This window comes from Schistocerca piceifrons, chromosome 8 (assembly GCF_021461385.2).
Source record: "Schistocerca piceifrons isolate TAMUIC-IGC-003096 chromosome 8, iqSchPice1.1, whole genome shotgun sequence".
In the NCBI taxonomy this organism is placed as follows: domain Eukaryota; kingdom Metazoa; phylum Arthropoda; class Insecta; order Orthoptera; family Acrididae; genus Schistocerca; species Schistocerca piceifrons.
The window spans coordinates 303,643,036-303,665,755 of record NC_060145.1 but is presented as its reverse complement, the minus strand read 5'-3'; the positions used below and the strand labels follow the sequence as shown (position 1 = coordinate 303,665,755).

The following is a 22,720-nucleotide window of genomic DNA, read 5'->3' as shown; positions in this document are numbered from 1 at the left end:
TCCTACTACCAAATTCCAGTCCGCCATCACTACTACATTTTCGTCTCCCTTCACTATCTGAATAATGTATCTCATCATATATTTCTTCAATCTCTTCGTCATCAGTGGAGCTAGTTGGCGATGTTGTAAGATGTATCGTAGAACTTAAGCTAACATCGCTGATGTGCGCGAGGGCGCAGTGGAAAGAGTCAATCTTAATCTTTGGTAGAGTCAGGCAGTAAAAGTTTTGTTGTGTTAGACTGAAGCAGACCATGTTTAGGTATGTTACAGTGAGGACGCTGACAAATGTTAATCTGTGTTAGAGTGAGGAAGCAATGGCAAGATTACGTTTCAAATTTAAAATCTCAATTTATCAATGAATTATTTGTGAAGGAGGTTGCGCAGAAAAGAGGTAAGGAGAAATTATGATTTTTTATTTGTTCAATCAGGAGCAACTTACGTTATTCAGAGCCAGTTTTTGTGATCAATTTTGCCAAACCAATTTCTGTACGTTTCATGTCAAAGTTCATAATTCAGGCAGTTTATATTGTTCAAAATTCTTGCAGTCAGATTGCTAACTTTTACAGTATGAAAGGCTTTTCTTTTCACTACGACAATTAATTGTTATACAGTGCAGCTTTGCCTTCTCATTACGACAGTACATGTTTCACTACGACAATTCATTTATTATTACAGCTCTGGCTTACAACCAGAAACAGAGTCATCATCATCAGTTATCTGCTATATTAGCAGGTCCTTTGCTAACTTTTACAGTATGAAAGGCTTTTCTTTTCACTACGACAATTAATTGTTATACAGTGCAGCTTTGCCTTCTCATTACGACAGTACATGTTTCACTACGACAATTCATTTATTATTACAGCTCTGGCTTACAACCAGAAACAGAGTCATCATCATCAGTTATCTGCTATATTAGCAGGTCCTTTGCCTCTCCATTTTCTGCGATCCTTTGCTTCCTTCTTAACGCTGCTGTATGTTGTACCGTCCATCATGTCATCCAGTATCTGGAATCTCTTCCTTCCTCGCTTCCTTTTCCCTTCTACATAATCTTCTAAAACTGTTTTTACCAGTCCGTCATTCTTTCTTAATATATGCCCAATCCAATTCCTTTTTCTTCTCTTTTTTACATCTAGTACCTGTCTTTTTTCTCCCACTCTTCTCAGTTCCTCTTCATTTTTTACTCTGTCCATCCAACTTATTCTTTCTATCCTCCGCCATGTCCAGATCTCAAAAGCCTCCAGCCTTTCTCTGTCTTTTTTCCTCATAGTCCATGTTTCAGCGCCATTTAGAAGAACACTCCATACAAGACATTTTATGAGTCTCTTTCTGAGTTCTCTGTCCAGACCGCTGCAGGAAATTCTCATTTTCTTATAAAACGCCTCTTTTGCCAGTGCTATCCTTGTTTTAATTTCTGTGCTGCACTTCCAGTCGGTGTCTATCCTGTTTCCAAGATACTTAAAATTTTGCACCTGTTCTAGTATTTCTCTATTCAGCATAATTTTTATTTCCTCCTGGTGGAAACAGAGTACTTCAGTCATAATTTTGTTTATTTAGATGACTTCTAGTCTTCAGTACTTGCTATGGAATAAAGTTAATAAATATATAATAGTAAATTAACGATTAAAAGTTTACGTTGCTCAGACTCTTTATTTAAAAGGACGGAGTGTTGCAGACAAACAGTATAATCACGTTACATATGCCACTAGATGGAACCAAGGACGGCAGAGGGCCAAGAGTCTTTAGACGCCAGATGCAGATCGGATCCAGGAACGCAGGTTGCCGACGTTGGCGAAGACACCGGGTGTGGCCTCGCACCTTGAACTGCCCCAGGAGACGATGCCCACCTGGGTGCTTCCACTGACCAGGGGATCACCGGAGTCTCTCTTGCAGGCCTGGCCAGCGCACACTAATGTGCGGTCACTGCGTTGATGATTGAGAACAGATTCTTGCAGGTGTTGCGGTTCACGATGCTGATGTCCACGTTGAGCAGACTACTGGCAGGCAGTCCATTGGTTTACGTGGCGCCTCAGCCAGTCACCGTTACGGCAATACCACCTGGTGGGTCGTAGTTGTCACTGGCGAGGATCACAGCTCGTTCATTCGTACCAAGTATAGACCCAGACACCTGAAAACCGGATGTAACCAGTTCACATGTGCTACATGGAACGCTGTGCCATGTGTAACCTGTGATGTGGAGAGCTAATGTAAATATATTAAAATATCGTTGAACATTCAGCTAGAACACGGAGTTTGACGTCAGAGGATGAACGGTTGTTCGTTGCTTTAAATTCAAGACAAAACTACCATTTACAACTACAATTAGTAAAGGTTTCAGAAATACATTGTCCCTCTTCAGAATCTGCCATGTGTCCCAGGGAGAATAATCATTATTCAGGGATATAACAGAAACAGTTATTTGCGGCATAAAAGTCTTACAAACAGGGGCTCTAAAATGCATATACTAAGAGCTATGAGTACGTCTTTATCCTATAGTGCGAACGAAACCCGTTGTACTGCAAGATTTTTCGCTTCCCACGTTCTGGGAGGAGGTAGTACGGACCGAAACAAGCATCTGTTTTAAATAAACTGGAAGCAGTCTTGATCGCATAAATTGTTTTAATGTGGTGACCAGTTTTGATCTTACTATAAGATCACCTTCAGACCATAATTGGCTGCCGGAGGCGGTGGCGCATGGCAAACCTCTTGGTTGTGGCTGGTGGTGTACTGGTTGCCATGCGCCACCGCCTCCGGCAGCCAATTATGGTCTGAAGGTGACCTTATAATAAGATCAAAACTGGTCACCACATTAAAACAATTTATGCGATCAAGAATGCTTCCAGTTTATTTATAATAATTACAGAGCGCTATTTCCTATGATAAGAACTATGTTCTTTAAAATGTTTACTAGATGAGATGTGTTTCAGAGCTCTTAACGTATACACTTTAGAGTCCATGTACACTGAATATTTATTTCTCCTTTTGATCCGCAATACCACTTCTAAAAATATGGAAAGCAAAGTGAGTGCCGTAGAAGATATTTGTTTCACAGAATTGAAGAAGAAGTGCTCATAGCTCTTAAGTCATACGTTTTCAAGTCCATTTTTAGTCGACTTACTTCGAATGATTGTTTCTGTCATATTTCTGGATATTGCTCATTCCTCCTCGGACATCATATATACATCATATGAACCATATAGGAAATACTGTGCCCACGATAAGAGTATGAGCACGCATATTGCAATGGCTTTTTTAACCACTCTACTGAAGTCAAACACTACTTGAGAAACCAGAGGCCAAACAAGATAAAATGTATAGAAGGGGAGAAATTCAGAACGCTTCCTATGAATTCGAAAAGATAATTATGCTGACAGACCTAATTAAAATAATACGAAATTCCCGTCTTACGGAAAGTCAGTGAGTGGTGTGAATCATCCACTATGTCGCTTGGTGCCTATAATATCACCGAAATGGAAGATGACGGAGAGAATGCCAAAATACCGAACTGATGTTATAAAATTGTTTCACGGCGTAAGATCGTAATACCTTTCTTTGTGTCAACGCCAAAATGACAGATACTGAGACCAGTGATTGTGAAATACAAAATTAACTACAGCTACCCAATATGGGAGAAGTACCTGGACGGGATGAGATACCGGTAGGATTCTGTAGAGACAGTGCTAAAGAACACGCTCCCCTTCTAGGAACAGTTGATTCTAGATAGGTGGTGTAACGAACGGCATTTAGCTTTGCAAAGGAGTTCAGGTGATTCCTCTTACAAGGAAGGTTCGGCATGAACATGGACACGATTGTGGCTCGATATCACTGAAGTCGGTATTGTGCAGAATTGTGGAACATGTTTTATGCTCAAGCATTATGTCGACTTTGGAGAATGAAAATCTCTTGTGTGAAAACTGCGTGGATTCAGCAGATAAACATCAAAGTAAACTGAGACCGCTATTATCACCCATGAGAACAAAAATGCGGTAGAAACAGTCTCAGGTTGATGCTGCGTTCCTTGACTTCTTGTAGGCATTGGGTACAACCCCACACTGCAGTCCAGTGAACTAAATGCGCCCTTACTAAATATCGGAAGAGACCTGCGACTGCTTTCCTCACCATCTTACAGACAGAACTCAAAACGTCGTTGTTAACGGAACAAAACTTATAATTAGCTAAAGGTATACAATAAAGCCATACTGTTCGCAGTATACATAAATGATGTAATGCATAAGGTCGGAAGTTCCTTGTGGCTCTTTGCAAATGGTGCAGTTGCCTCTTAGATGGTAGCAACACCAGAAGACTGGGCCGGCCGCTGTGACCGAGCGCTTCTAGACTCTTCAGTTCGGACCCGCGCTGCTGCTACGGTCGCAGGTTCGAACCCTGCCTCGGGCATGGATGTGTGTGACGTCCTTAGGTTAGTTAGGTTTCAGTAGTTCTAAGTCTAAGTGACTGATGACTTCAGATGTTAAGTCCCATAGTGCTTAGAGCCATTTGAACCATTTTGAACCAGAAGACCGTAGGAAAATGTAGGAAGGCCTGCAGAGGATCGACGACTAATCAGTTTACTGGCAGTTGGAGCAGAATGTAAGTACGAGTCCTGTTCTTAAAGTAAGAACCTTTTTGAAATTCCGCCGCTGCAGAGCTGCGGACGGCAATAGGCGCAAGCACGCCGTGTACACCACTCTGTAGGCAAGTCACAGACGCCATTATAGAATGATTCGGGATGTTTACGTCTGTTTGTGGGTGTCTGAAATACCCCCTCCGATGGAGGTTCCCGCCGCCTGTGAACTACGCGCTGTGATTGTTTTACTTAATGCTAAAGGTGCGAAAGCGCCTGAAATTCACCGTCAGATCACCGAACTGTACGAATAAATCTTATGAGCGATGGGATGTTGCAGAAGTTATTGAGATCTGAAAGATGGTCGTACAAACGTACGTGATGAGAAACTAAGTAGTCGACCGTCAGTCATTACCGACGATTTGATGGAGAAAGGTGTTGGAAAAGTGAGAGAGGGTAGTCCTTACGATTTCGATACTATGTGATGAGTTCTCTCAAGTGTCTAGAAGTGTGCTTTAGAATAATTAAATTATTGAATGTACTGCACCCGCTGGGTACCGAAGATGTATTCTGAGATGCCAAAAATTTAACATTTAGCCGGTTATTTGAACAGTAGAGTGAGGAAGGTGACGAGGTTTTAAGCCAAACCGACGAAGCGTGACTTATGTTGCACCTGAGTCAAAGTAGCAATCCATGGAATAACAGCATTCGACGTCACCCAAGATAGTGAAATTCAGGCGAACAATTCACCTCGAAAAATCACGTGTACTGGTGTTTTTTTTTAGAACAGAAAGAGGGTGTTGCTTATGAATTTTGTGCCTCATGATGGACCATAAATTCTACAGTTTATTATGAGACGTTAAAATAAACTGCTCCATGGCACCCAAAAGAACTGGGGTGGTGCCGCGTGGGGTAGCCGCTCGGTCTGAGGCGCCATTTCACGGTCCTGCGGCTCTTCCCGTCTGAAGTTCGAGTCCTCCCTCTGGCATGGATGTGTGTGTTGTCCATAGCGTAAGTTAGTTTAATTTAAATTAAGTAGTGTGTAGGCTTAGGGAGCGATGACCACAGCAGTTTGGTCCCATAAGACCTTACCACAAATTTCCAAACTAGTGTGATGTACTGTGTAAAAGGATTGTTTTGCTTCAAGACCTGTCCACACGTGGAATTCGAGTTCAAGAGATGATCGGATCATTTGGTTGGGAACAACTTGATCACCCTCCGTATAGCCCTGATCTTGCACCCAGTGACTGCTACTTGTTTCTCCATTTGAAGAAGCGTCTGGGTGATCAACGCCACAACGACGATGAAGGTATCAAAACGACCCTGTTTCCTAATCAGGTGGCAGATTTATATGGAGATGGTATCCAAAACTGGTTTTATGATACGACGAGTGCTCTATGTTGGTAGGACTTAATGTAGAAGAATACATTAAAGTACAAGATTTCATAGAATGAAATTTTCATTCTGCACCGCAGTGTGAGCTTCCTGATAGAGTAAAACTGTTAGCCGGATCGATACTCGAACTCTGGATCTTTGCCTTTCGCGGGCAAATGTTCTACCACCTGAGTTACACAAGCACGACCCACACTGTGTCCTCACAGCCGTACATCCGCCAATACCTCGTCTCCTACCTTCCAAACCTTAAAGAAACTTTCCTGCGATGCTGCTGGACTAGCAGTTCTGGAAGAAAGGATATTACGGGGACATGGCATGCCACATTTATAGTACTTGATTCTTCTTCGACCCGAATGTGTTTCTAATGATCACATCGTCCATTGGTGCCTGACGTTAATGCGACATTCTTTCTATTCTCTCCAGCACTCTACCACTTTCCTATTTCATCCAGTGCCAAATTAGGTAATCTTACCACAATTTCTCTGTTGTAGTTCCACGGAAACATCTCCCTCTCACCAATTATTTCGTACTGTATTTCACCAAATTACTTCATTTAAAAATTGCAGCAACCCCAATAATTGTCAGAGGATATTGTTTTCTTATATCTAATTGTGTAACAAATGGTTCAAATGGCTCTGAGCACTATGGGATTTAACATCTGTGGTCATCAGCCCCCTAGAACTTAGAACTACTTAAACCTAACTAACCTAAGGACATCACACACATCCATACCCGAGGCAGGATTCGAACCTGCGACCATAGCGGTCGCACGGTTCCAGACTGTAGCGCCTAGAACCACTCGGCCTTTTTGGCTTTCATTTGTTTGATTTATGTATCCCTTATGTATCCCTTGTTTGCCAAATGAAGAACTGAACCCGTCCTACCCAGAATGCAAGTGCAATGCTTGGATCATTGTGATTGTCGGCTTTTTGACTCTGAGATACACTGTTCCAATCCTAGTGATAGATTAAAATATTCATCATCGCTAACCAGTAAGGAGGACTGCAGAGGAAACGAAAATTTCGTGATCACCGATGTCGTGAGTCGTATTTTAAATCTCGTTGGGGTAACTCAGTGCGTGAGGAAATGATATGCTTCACGCTAAATATTTTACGTGCCATGTGCGTTTCCGTAGGGGATGAGCTATGTGAAAGTACAAACCCTCTGAAACGTACTTACATTATACTTTGCCACAAGTCGGACTCGTGGGCTGGAGTCCTGCAACACGTACCTCACGGATCTTAAATGGGCACGTACCTTGCTCTCTTAATAATTTCAAGCGCTTTAGTAGTACAATGATTTGATATGGCAGCCAAACAACCGAAGAACTATAAAGGGACCAAAAATTTTATGAGAAACGTGGCGGTATAATGTAGCATCCAGGACAGAAAAAAACAGTTCCCCAAATATGCACATGCGTGGCACCAAAGCGCGAGGGCTAACGAACGTCATCACCCAGGTGCTCTAGGTAATGTTCATACGTCATGTCAAATCGCCTTTACACATATGCTACACACCTACACAACCGCAACATCGTAGTTCACGGTCTTGCTGTTGCACGATGCGTGCGTGTAGCCAGACGACACCGCCGCTTCCATGAGTCGAGGTGCCAGCTCTGAAACTGATCAGAGAGACGTTGAGGCCATCCACATAGTGAGAAGCCGTCAGCGCCTAGTTGGCATTGATGATGGATGCTCCACAGACGTGCGAACCGCCGTATCTGAAAGACAGTTCAAAAAATGGTTCAAATGGCTCTGAGCACTATGGGACTTAACTACTGTGGTCATCAGTCCCCTAGAACATAGAACTACTTAAATCTAACCAACCTAAGGACATCACACACATCCATGCCCGAGGCAGGATTCGAACCTGCGACCGTAGCAGTCTGAAAGACAGTTGTCACGGTTAGTTGACTACGTTGGCAGACGGTCCTCTGCTCCACAGCATGGCCGGAGTGGGCAGAGCTAGAGCAGAGCTCAACAGGAACATGAGGAAGATGGCCGCGCGCTGCATTGTGGAAGCTGTGACTACCAGAGCGGCCGTCCTCACTCTTTATATACGTAGGTAAGTCAGTTATTATCCGCAATTCAGTTATATTTTTGTTTATTTTGGTAGTACTGTCGTTTTACACTGATAATGCAAGCTCTGTTTATTTGTTGTTGTATATTTGCAATTTTCAAGCAGCGAGGTTAGTTTCGTTATCGCTGCCGTGCTGTTAATCATGGCTGCTCCGCTGTCTATTTGCACCAAAGAAGACCAACATTCAGTGATCCTTTTTTGTGCTAGGAAGGCGTATCAGAGTACGAAATTCATCGAAGACTTTCGGTATAGTACGAGAACAGTGTTTTGCCACAACCGAGTGTCTACGAATGGATTGAAAAATTTCGAAATGGTCGCACAAGTGTTGTGCACGATGAAGGAGCCGGACGACCATTTACCGCCACAAATGAAGAAACCATTGGAGCGTTCACGTGAAACGATTCTCTTAGACGGACCATTAATTATTGACGAAGTGGCACATCGTCTGCAAATTAGTCTCGGTTCTGCCTACGAAATCATCCACAACTGTCTTGGGTTTCATAAAGTTTGTGCAAGGTGGGTCCGTAAAGAAACTCACACAGATGCATAAACAAACGCGCTTGGACATCTGCAAAAAAACATTTGTATCGTTATGGTAACGAATGGGACAACTTCTTAGACAGGATCATTACTGGTGACGAAACATGGATCCATCATTATGAGCCGGAGAGTAAACGGCAGAGTATGGAATGGAAACATCCAAATTCGCCGTGCAAGGAAAAGTTCAGTACCCAAACGGCCGAAGGAAAACTGATGCTTACCGTTTTTTGGGACGCACAAGGTCCTGTACGGGAATATTATGGGGAAAGGGGCACAACAATAAAAAGTGCACGTTACAGTGAGATGCTTACTGCCAGTCTAAAGCCCGCAATTCGAAGCAAACGCTGAGGGTTGCTGTCAAGAGGTGTTGTGTTGTTGCACGACAACGCCCGTCCGCATACTGCTGCCCACACTGCTGAAACGCTCCCACTCAAACAGCCATTATGGAGCCTCGATTTGCCTCGGACGAAGCAGTGAAAGAAGCGGTGCATTCCTGGCTCGCAGCTCAACCGAGACCCTTCTTTTAATGCAAGGAGACTATGTCGAAACATGATGTTCTTGTAATTTTCCTATTTGATTAAAATAAAATTTTATAACTACTTTGCGGATAACAATTGACTTAACCTCGTAGCATTAAAACTGCTGACGTACATATGGAGGATGGCCTCCGTGTCATATTACTGGGGTATCATGGCCCTCCAGATTTTTCACACTACTTCCGTCTCTTCAGATATGATGCTCTTGATAATGGGATAATTTTTACTTGTGGTTTATGATGCGAGTGTGTTCCCACGATTGTAACTTTTTAAAGAGTGTCGAAATTTTTATCTCTTTTATGTGTCCTTGATACGAATAGAGATGATGACGCTATGTGGTAGAAATGTACTACGTTCGACTTTTCTTTCTACTGACACAGACGTACTAGGAAATGTTTCAAGTTTTAGTTTACCGGCTTCTCCGGTTTGGTTTGTGCATATCAGCCACCAGACAAATAATCGTAGATAATAATAATAGTATGTGATCAGAGTAGCCTGCCGGAGTGGCCGAGCGGTTCTAGGCGCTACAGTCCGGACTGCGCGACCGCTACGGTCGCAGGTTCAGATCCAGCCTCGGGCATAGATGTGTGTGATATCCTTAGGTTAGTTAGGTTTATGTAGTTCTATGGGACTGATGACCTCAGAAGTTACGTCCCATAGTGCTCAGAGCCATTTGAACCATTTTTGATGTACCAAATAATTATCTGCAGTGATGGCAGATATGCATCCCATCTGGACAGCTACAAGAATAAAAAAGGTCCCGTCTTCTCGGCAAGACAACTGAACTGCGTAATCAGTCTAATGTTTCCGCAGTTTCACTCCACAATCGATACAACCGCTTATACTAATTTAATATTATAAGTAAATCTTTATTTATATTCTCAACTTATATCTATGTTTTTGCAATATGTCAACGCCCATCCTGCAAATGTGCCTTTAAAACGTCCACTATATGTGCCGAAAATGTCTATGAAGAGAGTACATAAATAAGCCATATAAATTCAATTACTTCACACCCAAAGACATAATCGTAAAGAGGTCTTTAATTATTAATACGTGTCGCTATATATTACATGCCTCCAGTACAGTCTCATTGGACTTATTAACAAACACACCTTTTGTGTAGTTGAATATGCCGTGTACCTGGTGGTGGCAGTTAACCTGTATGATTCTACCTCATTCCACTCGCATATATTATTTTCATTACGTGTTAAATAATATCTGATTCTTTTTCACTAAGACATTAATACAATACATTAAGACAATAATAAATACAAAGTTGATGATTCCAACTAAAACTAAACTCCGCTCGAATAGGCCATGAAACAGTAATGACCGACCGCCGTGTCGTCCTCAGCCCACAGGGATGCGGATATGGAGTGGCATGTGGCCAGCACGCCGCTCTCCTGGCCCTATGTCAGTTTACGAGACCGAAGCCACTACTTCTCCATCAAGCAGTTCCTCAGTTTGCCTGATAACGGCTGAGTGAACCCCGCTTGCCAATAGCACTTGGCAGACCGGATGGTGATCCAGCACGACAGTGCTTACCTTCGGTGATCGGACAGGAATCGGTGTTACAACTGCAGCAAGGCCGTTGGCAAATGATTCCAACTACGGACGATAAAACATATACACCAGTTGGCAAATAGTATTTGTTAGTAGGATGTTTGTAGTCTTATAGCGGTGTACAGGTATACTGTTGCCTAGCCTGGAAGTATTTACTATTTGAAATGATGTTCAGTTCATAAAAAAGGAAAGTTTCTCTAACCATAATTCCAAATAAAGCTTTGTCGGATTTTCAGTAGATATGCTCTCAGATATTATAACTTCTACTGAAGATAGTCTGATTGTAATATTTTGGTTTACTTGAAAAGACATTCTGAATTTATAGTACTTTCTGAGAGATAACAGATGACACAGTGGTTAGTTTGTTTGACAGCTCCACGATTATATCATAACGCTATTAATTTATATTATTGCTTTTGCGCTGTATCTGTTTTATATCTGAACAGTTTTTCTACATTCTTCTGCCGTCTGCTTCACGTCTGCTGTGCAGCGAGCTACGTTAATTTACGTATTAACTGTATTTTCTTACTTGTCACTTCTTCTTCCTCGTGTTTTTGCTTTTAGGAAGCTTTAATTGTCGAGTGCTAGTAATAGTGGTCCACAGATTTCGTGTTTGTTTTGAATACAGTCAGAGAGAGAGTCCCTTTAGTCAACCATAGTGCCAGTAGTGCTAGTGTTTGTTTTCAATACAGTCCAGAGACAGGTAGTGCTATTTTCATTGTTTTCTACAAGAAGTGTCTAGCAACCATATTTTAGTCAACTATCAGCCGCCTTTAGTGAATTAGCACTCTAGTTAAAAGTTGATTAACTCTCCACATTAAATTGATTTGTTAGGATGGATAGGATGTGTGACTGCTGTGTACGGACGCAGGAGGAGCTGGCCACTGTTCGCGAACAGCTGAACGTGTTGATGTCCGAGGTCAGCCGTCTTCAGGCTGCTGCCTCGGAGTGTAGCGGCAGTGGGGAGTCAGGTGCGTCGCATGGTACACCCCAGGAGTTACATGCTTCACCCATTGTCCCTGCTGTCGACCATCTTCGCGGGTACCGGTCGCGGTTGGGCCATCCTCTCCCCAAGGGGAGTGGCGGGTTCAGCGGCGTTCACGGCACACGAGGCGGAGGGTCAATGTGGAGGCTGGCCGTGTGGCATCGCCCGCTCTGCCTGTGAGTGGACATGTGGCCGCTCCTTCAGCAAGGTCCGAGAAGGCACACGGGGGGGAGGAGTTTAGGAGTTTATTAGTTATTAGGAACTCCAACGTTAGGCGGATGATGGAGCCCCTTAGGGAACTAGCGGAAAGGTCGGGGAAGAAGGCCAGTGTTCACTCTGTCTGCTTGCCGGGGGGTCTCATCCGAGATGTGGGGGAGGCCCTGCCGGCGGCGATAGAGAGCACTGGGTGCACCCGACTGCAAATTGTTGTTCTTGTCGGCACCAATGCCTCCTGCCGGTTGGGTTCAGAGGTCATCCTCAGTTCGTACAGGCGGTTGGCGGAATTGGTGAAGGCGGAAAGCCGCGCTCGCAGGGTAGAATCTGAGATAACTATTTGTAGTATCGTTCCCAGAACCGATCGCAGTCCTCTGGTTTGGAGCCGAGTAGAAGGCTTAAACCAGAGGCTCAGACGATTCTGCGGAGATCTGGGGTACAAATGTCTCAACCTCCGCTATCGGGTGGAGAAATGTAGGGTCCCCCTGAGTAGGTCAGGCGTGCACTACACGCAGGAAGCGGCTACAAGGGTAGCGGAGTACGTGTGGGGTGCATATGTGGGTCTTTTAGGTTAGAGAATTCCCTCCCAAGGCCCGACAAGACGCCTCCTGAGACGCGGCAACGTAGTAGTAGGCAAAATGCAACAGGGAATAACAGTATTAATGTGCTAATAACAAACTGCAGGAGCGTCTATAGGAAGGTCTCAGAACTGCTCTCATTAATAAGCGCTCACAATGCCCATATAGTACTAGGAACAGAAAGTTGGCTGAAACCAGACGTAAACAGTAATGAAATCCTAAACTCAGATTGGAATGTATATCGCAGAGACAGGCTGGACCGTGAAGGGGGAGGCGTGTTTATTGCGATAAGAAGTGCAATAGTATCGAAGGAAATTGACGGATATCCGAAATGTGAAATAATTTGGGTGAAGGTCACGGTTAAAGCAGGCTCAGACATGGTAATTGGATATCTCTATAGCCCCCTGGCGCAGCAGCTGTTGTGGCTGAGCACCTGAAGGATAATTTGGAAAATATTTCGAGTATATTTCCCCACCATGTTATAGTTCTGGGTGGAGATTTTAATTTGCTGGATATAGACTGGGAGACTCAAACGTTCATAACGGGTGGCAGGGACAAAGAATCCAGTGAAATTTTTCTAAGCGCTTTATCTGAAAATTACCTTGAGCAGTTAAACAGAGAACCGACTCGTGGCGATAACTTATTAGAACTTCTGGTGACAAACAGACCCGAACTACTTGAAACAGTTAACGCAGAACAGGGAATCAGCGATCATAAAGCGGTTACTGCATCGATGATTTCAGCCGTAAATAGAAATATTAAAAAAGGTAGGAATGTTTTTCTGTTTAGCAAAAGTGGCAAAAAGCAGATTACTGGGTACCTGACGGCTCAACACAAAAGTTTTGTCTCAAGTACAGATAGTGTTGAGGATCAGTGGACAAAGTTCAAAACCATCGTACAATATGCGTTAGATGAGTATGTGCCAAGCAAGATCGTAAGAGATGGAAAAGAGCCACCGAGGTACAACAACCGAGTTGGAAAACTGCTGCGGAAGCAAAGGGAACTTCACAGCAAACATAAACATAGCCAAAGCCTTGCAGACAAACAAAAATTACGCGAAGCGAAACGTAGTGTGAGGAGGGCTATGCGAGAGGCGTTCAATGAATTCGAAAGTAAAGTTCTATGTACTGACTTGGCAGAAAATCCTAAGAAATTTTGGTCTTATGTCAAAGCCGTAGACGGATCAAAACAAAATGTCCAGACACTCTGTGACCAAAATGGTACTGAAACAGAGGATGACAGACTAAAGGCCGAAATACTAAATGTCTTTTTCCAAAGCTGTTTCACAGAGCAAGACTGCTCTGTAGTTCCTTCTGTAGATTGTCGCACAGATGACAAAATCGTAGATATCGAAATAGACGACAGAGGGATAGAGAAACAATTAAAATCGCTCAAAAGAGGAAAGACCGCTGGACGTGATGGGATACCAGTTCGAATTTACACAGAGTACGCGAAGGAACTCGCCCCTCTTCTTGCAGCGGTGTACCGTAGGTCTCTAGAAGAGCGTAGCGTTCCAAAGGATTGGAAAAGGCACAGGTCGTCCCCGTTTTCAGGAAGGGATGTCGAACAGATGTGCAAAACTATAGACCTGTATCTCTAACGTCGATCAGTTGTAGAATTTTCGAACACGTATTATGTTCGAGTATAATGACTTTTCTGGAGTCTAGAAATCTACTCCGTAGGAATCAGCATGGGTTTCGAAAAAGACGGTCGTGTGAAACCCAGCTCGCGCTATTCGTCCACGAGACTCTGAGGGCCATAGACACGGGTTTACAGGTAGATGCCGTGTTTCTTGACTTCCGCAAGGCGTTCGATACAGTTCCCCACAGTCGTTTAATGAACAAAGTAAGAGCATATGGACTATAAGAACAATTGTGTGATTGGATTGAAGAGTTCGTAGATAATAGAACGCAGCATGTCATTCTCAATGGAGACAAGTCTTCCGAAGTAAGAGTGATTTCAGGTGTGCCGCAGGGGAGTGTCGTAGGACCGTTGCTATTCACAATATACATCAATGACCTTGTGGATGACATCGGAAGTTCACTGAGGCTTTTTGCGGATGGTGCTGTGGTATATCGAGAGGTTGTAACATTGGAAGCTTGTACTGAAATGCAGGAGGATCTGCAGCGAATTGACGCATGGAGCAGGGAATGGCAATTGAATCTCAATGTAGAAAAGTGTAATTTGCTGCGAATACATAGAAAGATAGATCCCTTGTCATTTAGCTACAATATAGCAGGACAGCAACTGGAAGCAGTCAATTCCATAAATTATCTGGGAGTACGCATTAAGAGTGATTTAAAATGGGATGATTATATAAAGTTGATCGTTGGTAAAGCAGATGCCAGACTGAGATTCATTGGAAGAATCCTAAGGAAATGCAATCCGAAAACAAAGGAAGTAGGTTACAGTACGCTTGTTCGCCCACTGCTTGAATACTGCTTACTGATGTGGGATCCGTACCAGATAGGGTTGGCTGGCTCTGAGCACTATGCGACTTAACTTCTGAGGTCATCAGTCGCCTAGAACTTAGAACTAATTAAACCTAACTAACCTAAGGACATCACACACATCCATGCCCGAGGCAGGATTCGAACCTGCAACCGTAGCGGTCACGCGATTCCAGACTGAACCGCCTTTAACCGCACGGCCACACCGGCCGGCCCCAGATAGGGTTGATAGAAGAGATAGAGAATATCCAACGGAGAGCAGAGCGCTTCGTTACAGGATCATTTAGTAATCGCGAAAGCGTTACGGAGATGATAGATAAACTCCAGTGGAAGACTCCGCAGGAGAGACGCTCGGTAGCTCGGTACGGGCATTTGTTGAAGTTTCGAGAACATACCTTCACCGAAGAGTCAAGCAGTATATTGCTCCCTCCTACGTATATCTAGCGAAGAGACCATAAGGATAAAATCAGAGATTAGAGCCCACACAGAAGCATACCAACAATCCTTCTTCCCACGAACAATACGTGACTGGAATAGAAGGGAGAACCGATAGAGGTACTCAAGGTACCCTCCGCCACACACCGTCAGGTGGCTTGCGGAGTATGGATGTAGATGTAGATGTAGAAAGTAAACTATGTTTTAGTAGTAACCTCTCTAGCATAGCTGCAATGAGACAGCCTTTTCTGTAACACAACAATACGTTACAGTACAGTACTTTCTTGATCATGGGAATGAGCGTAATAACTACGTCATCTATACGTGTAGCATTTCACTTTTGTTTATAACGGGGTAAATACATTGACTTTTGCTGAACTTTGCTTACGGACGACGATAATTACGACACTTCGCACATTTTTACCGTCGAGTAATGACAGAAATTATCTTACACCAAGACGCACAGTTTAGCGCTGCAGGACACCATTTGGGTGATTAAATTTTTCTACCTAAAACATTTTTTGAAAGATTCACGAATTACAAACATATAAAGAAGGTTTTCGGTGATACATTTCATTCCATTGCTGTAATCTGTAACACATGAGGGTATAATTACATTAATCCTCCGGGGATACACGTTTACTTTGTGTACTAAGCGTATGGCAAGCGCTAGGAGCCCTAGCTAATATGGTATTTGCTTATACAACTTGACACATCGGTACCATATTTCTCTAACACAGAATTACACAGCTATCTCATCATTTAAGAGAGACAAACATTTTTTTCTATGTCAGTGACACATATTTACGCAATTACACAGTTACATTAATTCACACTTACGAAATTGTAATTTTTCTATACTTTGTGAAATGTTGAAAGGTGGCTACACTGAGCCACAGCGCCAGAGATTGCGCCAAAGAGTATTATTCAGCCGCCTCCACAGGCAGTGCTTGGGGAGAACTCGTAGTAGTCAGTGCTTGTTGAGATGTGCTAGTGAAAAGTGCTTGTTGAGAACTCGTAGTAGTCAGTGCTTGCTGAGATGTGATACTGAAAAGTTCTTGTTGAGATGCGGTAGTAGCGAGTCGGTGTGGAGATATTGTAATGATTAGAGTGATTTTCGTCAATATATGAAGGTAAAAAAAAATTTCCTTTTCTTTTTATTATCTCAGTGTCTTAAATAATGCAGCATTTCAGGTTCAGTCAACAAAGCATCTGGCTTGTGTTCTTGTATTAGAGTGTAATTCTGGTTTTCTTGCGCAATTATAGGATTTCTATTTTTCTTAATTACTTCAGTATAAACGGTATTTAAAATTTCTCGTCTTATTGAAGAAGAGCTTTGCCAGATGTGTACGTTGAGTCATACTTCCACACACAGAACAGTTACACTTGTGTTTTGGTTTCGGAGGTTTTATAGTTGCTGGGGACTTAATTAATTAATTGTGTTAACGGAAATTTTCATTTCATTCTTTGTTGTTGTTCTATGCAGTCAGATTGCGTAATAATACTAGTCAGGGCCAACCGTTTACGAGACACAGCGTAATCGGACATACAGCTACGAAAAATTAAAAATATTTGCATTTTATTTAATTAAGCCCCCATGCACGTGGCGACAGCTGCTTCGGATCGTCCCTTGGAATTCTTCTGATTGTAAAAATAGTAGACAGTAGTATTGTTGTAGTAATTTGTAGTTTAGTAATTGTAGTCTATATTGCATGTGTAGATTTGGTAATTGGCATTCTTCTAATGGTATTTTTCAAAATTTAATTTGTGTTGTCTTGTCTACGGGTTTGACAATTTAGTGCAATTATTTCAATTGTTCGATTAATCGTGTTTGAGGGAAATATTTCGTGTAAATGATATTGTTGGAGATAAAGAGTCATTATGTGTAATTTTCGTACAGTGACGAGTTTTGTATGTTTTGTAAATGATTACGCGCTCAATGAAACAGGCAAATATGATGAATAGTCAGAATAACGAAATTGTTGACATGGGGAACTCGCCAACACAGGATAACAGTATGATGAATAATGGTGTTGAAAACAACTTAATAAGCAGGGAAAATAGTCCGGAAACAGTTCAAAATTTTTCTCAATCAGAAAATTCAGAGATTACGTGGTTAATGACAGAAGAAATGGAGCAGTTAATGAGTGCAATATTAAATTTGGGATCTGAATTAAAAACAGAGTTAGGAACAATTAGAACTGAGATGAAAGCAGTGATAAGAGGGTTAGGCTCACAAACAGGAACAAGTAAAACCGAGATGGAAACAATGGAAACACAGTTAGGCTCACGATGTTTCAAAAACATGAAAGATGAACCAAAGAAAGAATTTAGAGAAGAAGTACAACCGATTTTGAATGCTCACAATAATATTTTAATTTCAACAGAAATCAGACAAGAGGAACAGGACAGAGAACGGGAAGAAAAAGATCGCGTGATAGTACAGAAATTTTCAGAGTTAAATTTACAATGTGCGCACGATAAGGAAGAAATATTTGAAAGAATCGAGGAATCAATACCAAATGACAGGACAATTAACTTAACGCAACAATATGAACAGTTAACTACTAAATGTGTCAACACTGAAACCCGAGTCGCGACACTTACAGAAGACGTAAATAAACAGAAAGAACAATTAAGTGACTCATCGGAAAGAGTTGAGGAGATCTCAGATAAATTGACAAGTGTTAGTTTAGCAGAAGGGTTTGAAGAAAGTAATTTGTTTCATTTACGGGATGCAACAAGAGAGCGCCAGGCGCGCGAACTTGATAATAATCGACTTTGGGACTGGGACAGACGCGGTAGGTCTTTGTCGCCACGAGGAGAAAACTTTGACTATAAACACTTTTTGACTGTTCGGAAATTTAAGATCTTTCGTAATTCTAAGAATGACATACATCCATGTTCATGGTTAGATCAATTTATGTACGCACTTCCACCAAACTGGCCATTAAGTCACAAATTAGAAATTATGTGCAGCTATTAAGGTCCTCAGGGGATTCACTACACTAAGTGAATATGTGCCGTAGGGAGCATAGGGCCCCGAGCTGTAGTAGTGCTATTTCCCTTTTAGTTTTCTGCACCGCTGCCTACTCTTTTACTATTCTTTGCATCTGTCAAAACAACTCTTCGACTATCAATCTATCTACAGAGTCGTTAAACAATAATCGGATATGACTATTTTACCTAAATGTGATTTCGGAAATTACCGTTTGGACTTACTGTACCTTCAGCAGCATTCATTCCTAGTTTAAACGAAATTTTACCTGTTTATCTTCGTGACAATATTACTTCATATGTTGACGATATTCTTATTGCTAAACGTTCTTGGAGTGAGCACAACAAAATTTTGGATTCATTATTACGTATTTTTGCAAGAGTTGGCATTACAGTGAACTTAGAAAAATCTGAATTTGGTCATTCTCAGGTGAAATTTCTTGGTCACATTATTTCTACAGAAGGTATTCTTCCTGATCCAGAGAAACTAGACGCTATTCGTAATTATGCTGTTCCTACCACAAAACGTGATGTTCGTAGTTTCCTTGGTGTCTGTAATTTTCTTAGACTCTTTGTTAGATTGGACGATTTGGCCACACCTCGTTTTTGCGATCTATCTGGAAAGTTCTTTTTAAACGAAAATCGCTCGACAACTCTGTTTGGTTAGTTTGTATTCCTGATGAGTGGGTCAATAAATTGATTTGGTATACGCATTTCAGTTATGCACACTTTGGTCCCAGAAAATGCTTTAATAAATTACGGGAAAATTGCTACTTCAGTAATATGGAAAAACGTATTCGATCTGTTCTGGCCAAATGCAAATTATGTCAAAAGGCCAAGCCGCCAACAATTTCTCACAGAGCACCGTTGTTTCCTATCATTCCAGCGAATTTAAAGGACATGGCTGCAGTCGATTTGTTCGGTCCAGTGGTTCGTTCTACTAATGGTTTTGCGTACATTTTCGTAGCAGTGGAGTTGACATTAAAATACGTGTGTTTTACTCCGTTACGCAAAGCAATGGCTCGTTCGGTATCTAATGCTTTCATTAACCATTTTCTTAAAGAAGTTGGTCATGTCGATAAGGTTATATCAGATAATGGATCACAGTTTCGTTCTAAAATTTGGCTTCGTACTCTACGGCGTCGTAAAATTAAACCAATTTTCATTTCACTCTTTCACCCTCAATCTAATGCTTCAGAGAGATGGATGAAGGAAATCAATAAATTGTGTCGTCTTTGTCATCAGAATCACAGAACGTGGGATCAGTATCTTCATATTTTTCAAAACATTCTGAATGAACTCCCTAATGATTCAACTTCTTTACCGCATATACTGATATTAAAAAACAAAGCACCGACAAATCGCATATCTGAAATCGTTCCTTTTCAACCTTCACGGAAACTGCGGCATTCTGAAGTTGTGAACATGGCTCTGCAAAATAATGCATCTGCGGCTGCTAGAAGAGAGAAATCAGCTGAACATCCTGGTCGTTTAAAAACCTTGTCAGTTGGTCAGAAGGTGTTAATTAAGTCTCACCGTTTGTCGCACAAAGGAAAAGGCTTGTGTCGCAAATTTTTTCTGCTTTATAACGGTCCATATAGAATTCGCAAAATTATTCATGATAACACTGTTGAAGTAGAAACTCTTAAATCACGACGCTCTAAGGGAATACATCATATATCTAACGTTAAAATTTTTGTGGAATAACATACTTTTGAGAAACTAACAGCTAGATGTAAACATGCAGAGAAGACAAGGATACCGCGCTGTGTTTTGGCGGCGGCACATACTCAAAGCAACAGTCAAGTCTGCGCGCCGCACAAGGCAGTCGTTGACCGCAAACAATTACTTCCTACGTCACGCGCCTACAGCTGATCGAGCGCTCAGTGCGAATGCGCTGACAGCCGTAAACAAATACACAGTTTAATTTCTCCGATTAAATTCAGTATAAAGCTATAGTGACTAGATGAATTATGTTATTAACATTCAGTATTTTTCAGGATACGGTTCTATAAAATATTTAAGAACTTCAGGTAAATTCTGTGCGTGTCCGACGTTAAGAGGACTTGCTATCGAGAAAATTTCAGAAAGAATGTAATTTCCAAGAAGAAACTAATAATTAAGAAGGTAACTATTAATTGAGTTTATTTTTTCAGGTAACATATTTCCACTTAGGTACGTACTTTAGACGTAATTTGCTGCTCGCGATTACGTGATTCATACTTTGTGCTAATTTCATGTTCTATGAATTTACTTGTGAAGCGACGTGCTTGCGTACATTAACTGATTTTGACAATGATTGATGATTGAATAGGGTTGTTATTTGTATATATTATGCATCGCTTGGCTGCACTGCTTTTTCACTGATGTCATATTTTTTTAATTATGTGCCTGCTGTGCTTATTTATTTAAATTATAATTGTCACCTGATTCGTTGTGCTGTTATGTATGTAAGTTATACTTTGTGATTTATCTGCTTGCGTTTTCATGTTTACTTATTAAGATGACATATGAACATTTATTTGCTTATGCTGATATGATGCTAATGACCTGTTTATTACGTAAGATATATGTTTACTGCTATACGTATGGATTGCATATTTATACATTTCTGTTTGTCGTCACAACTACTCTTTAATTTGGTATATAGAAATGCTGATGTACTGTGTACGAACAGAGAGTTTAGGTCACACTATTGTATCAACTATAGATTGTTCGCTTGGCAGAGCCTCGTTGTAGGATTTGTGATGCATCCACTTGTTGACATTCTGTTCTCTACTGGTATATTTACTCGCTATTGCATGTTTTGCTTACGCTCAGTGCCTTATTTTTTTAAGATAAGAAAATGAACTGGTATAATTCGACGAACGACATTAGTACAAGAAACTTCATAGAAGTCACATGAGCTGAGGTTCTATGAAGCTGTATAAATGTATGCTAATAGGAAGGAAGCTAACGACATGACATACCAAAACTAGGTTTAGACCATTGACAGTTATTACACTGCATTTTTCGTGAGCAATTGAAATAGGAAGTGACACTTGACACAAGAAATACTCCACATGTTTGCTTCTGTTTGCCATAATTCTTGAAGTGGTGTACACATTGTGAGATATTATGATCATTCACACTCCATAATCGTACTTAATTACTGAGAGTTATTCGAACTAAGTCTGTCAGAGGTCATGTATGCATTTCTTTGTTTATAATTCATAATGAGTAGAAGATTTGGCTCAGATGGATTACACAGAGGTTGTGTGTTGAAGATGTGTCTTCGGATTGTATGGGATGATGAGGTTTGCATTAGGATTTTATCTGTACTTGTTCGAGGAGACTGACTAGAGGAAAGAGTTGATATGGAAGTGAAATGATATTGGCGATAAGGTTTATATGTGTCGACGTATTGAAGAGATATTATTGAGGTATTGAGATTATATGAAGTTGATGATTATTGGAGTTTTTATGGACAAGAGGTAAGGTAAATGATATTGATGATGAGATTTATATGTATCGACGTAAGAGGTATTATTGAAGTATTGAGATTATGTGACGCTGATGATTATTGGAGTTTTGTTGGATAAGAAGTAAAGTAAGTGAGGTGCATATTTTTTTTTTGTTGGTCTATATGGAACAAGGAGGATGGAGATAGCAGACTAGAACACACAAGTCGAAGGAAGATAGTCTATACACACACTTTGTTAAATCACTAAGCAGTATATACTTTATTTTTTGTAGAGAGGAAGTAATTGCATATCTTGGCTCACTGACAGTTGTTCAGCAACCATACATTTTGATTTGGCTTGGCAAACATTGGTCTTGACATGATGACTATGACGCTGACTAACTATTATTGACTGTTATACATTGCTGCCACTACTACTTGATACACATGATGAACATCAAATTTTGACAGAATTGCATTTACACAGTTAACACTATTCAATTACACAGTAGTACTTAATGTGTATGAAAGATGAGTGAGTGTGTTTTGTGTGTTTTCCTTTCCTAATCCTACCCACCTATCTCCTAAATGTTATTTTTTTTGTTGTTTGTAGTGGCTCGCACTGACACCCATAAATATTATAGGTTTACTGATATTTGAGTATTTGTAATAGTTAATATGACAATTATCTGATATCATCTGTGTGTTTATTAGAATTTATATGTTTAGTGTGTAAAAGCATTTGTATGTGTATTCAAACTATTGTTCATGCCTGAACTGTCTGATTAGTGATGGTGAATATTATGAACTGTTACCTGCACTTGTTCAACATTGATGTGTGACACTTACAAATGTTTAATTTCTGCTGATGAACTGTGTGATCAGTGACAGTAAATATTATGGACTGTTACTTGTACTTTTTCTACATGATTGGTGCCACTAGGAC

The 22,720-nt window shown here is 41.2% G+C and overlaps 1 protein-coding gene across 1 annotated transcript in view; it reads right to left on the bottom strand.

The window, feature by feature from the left end:
* Nucleotides 1-1,739: 1,739 nt before the first annotated feature.
* Nucleotides 1,740-22,720, bottom strand: part of LOC124712288 (trypsin 5G1-like) — a 44,391-nt gene continuing 23,410 nt past the window's right edge. Inside the window, exons 2-4 of the mRNA XM_047242582.1 lie at nt 2,656-2,776; nt 2,045-2,125; nt 1,740-1,892 (exon numbers count right to left, since the gene is read on the bottom strand). Coding sequence (XP_047098538.1) covers nt 1,740-1,892; nt 2,045-2,125; nt 2,656-2,776 — 355 coding nt within the window. The remainder of the gene's footprint in view (nt 1,893-2,044; nt 2,126-2,655; nt 2,777-22,720) is intronic.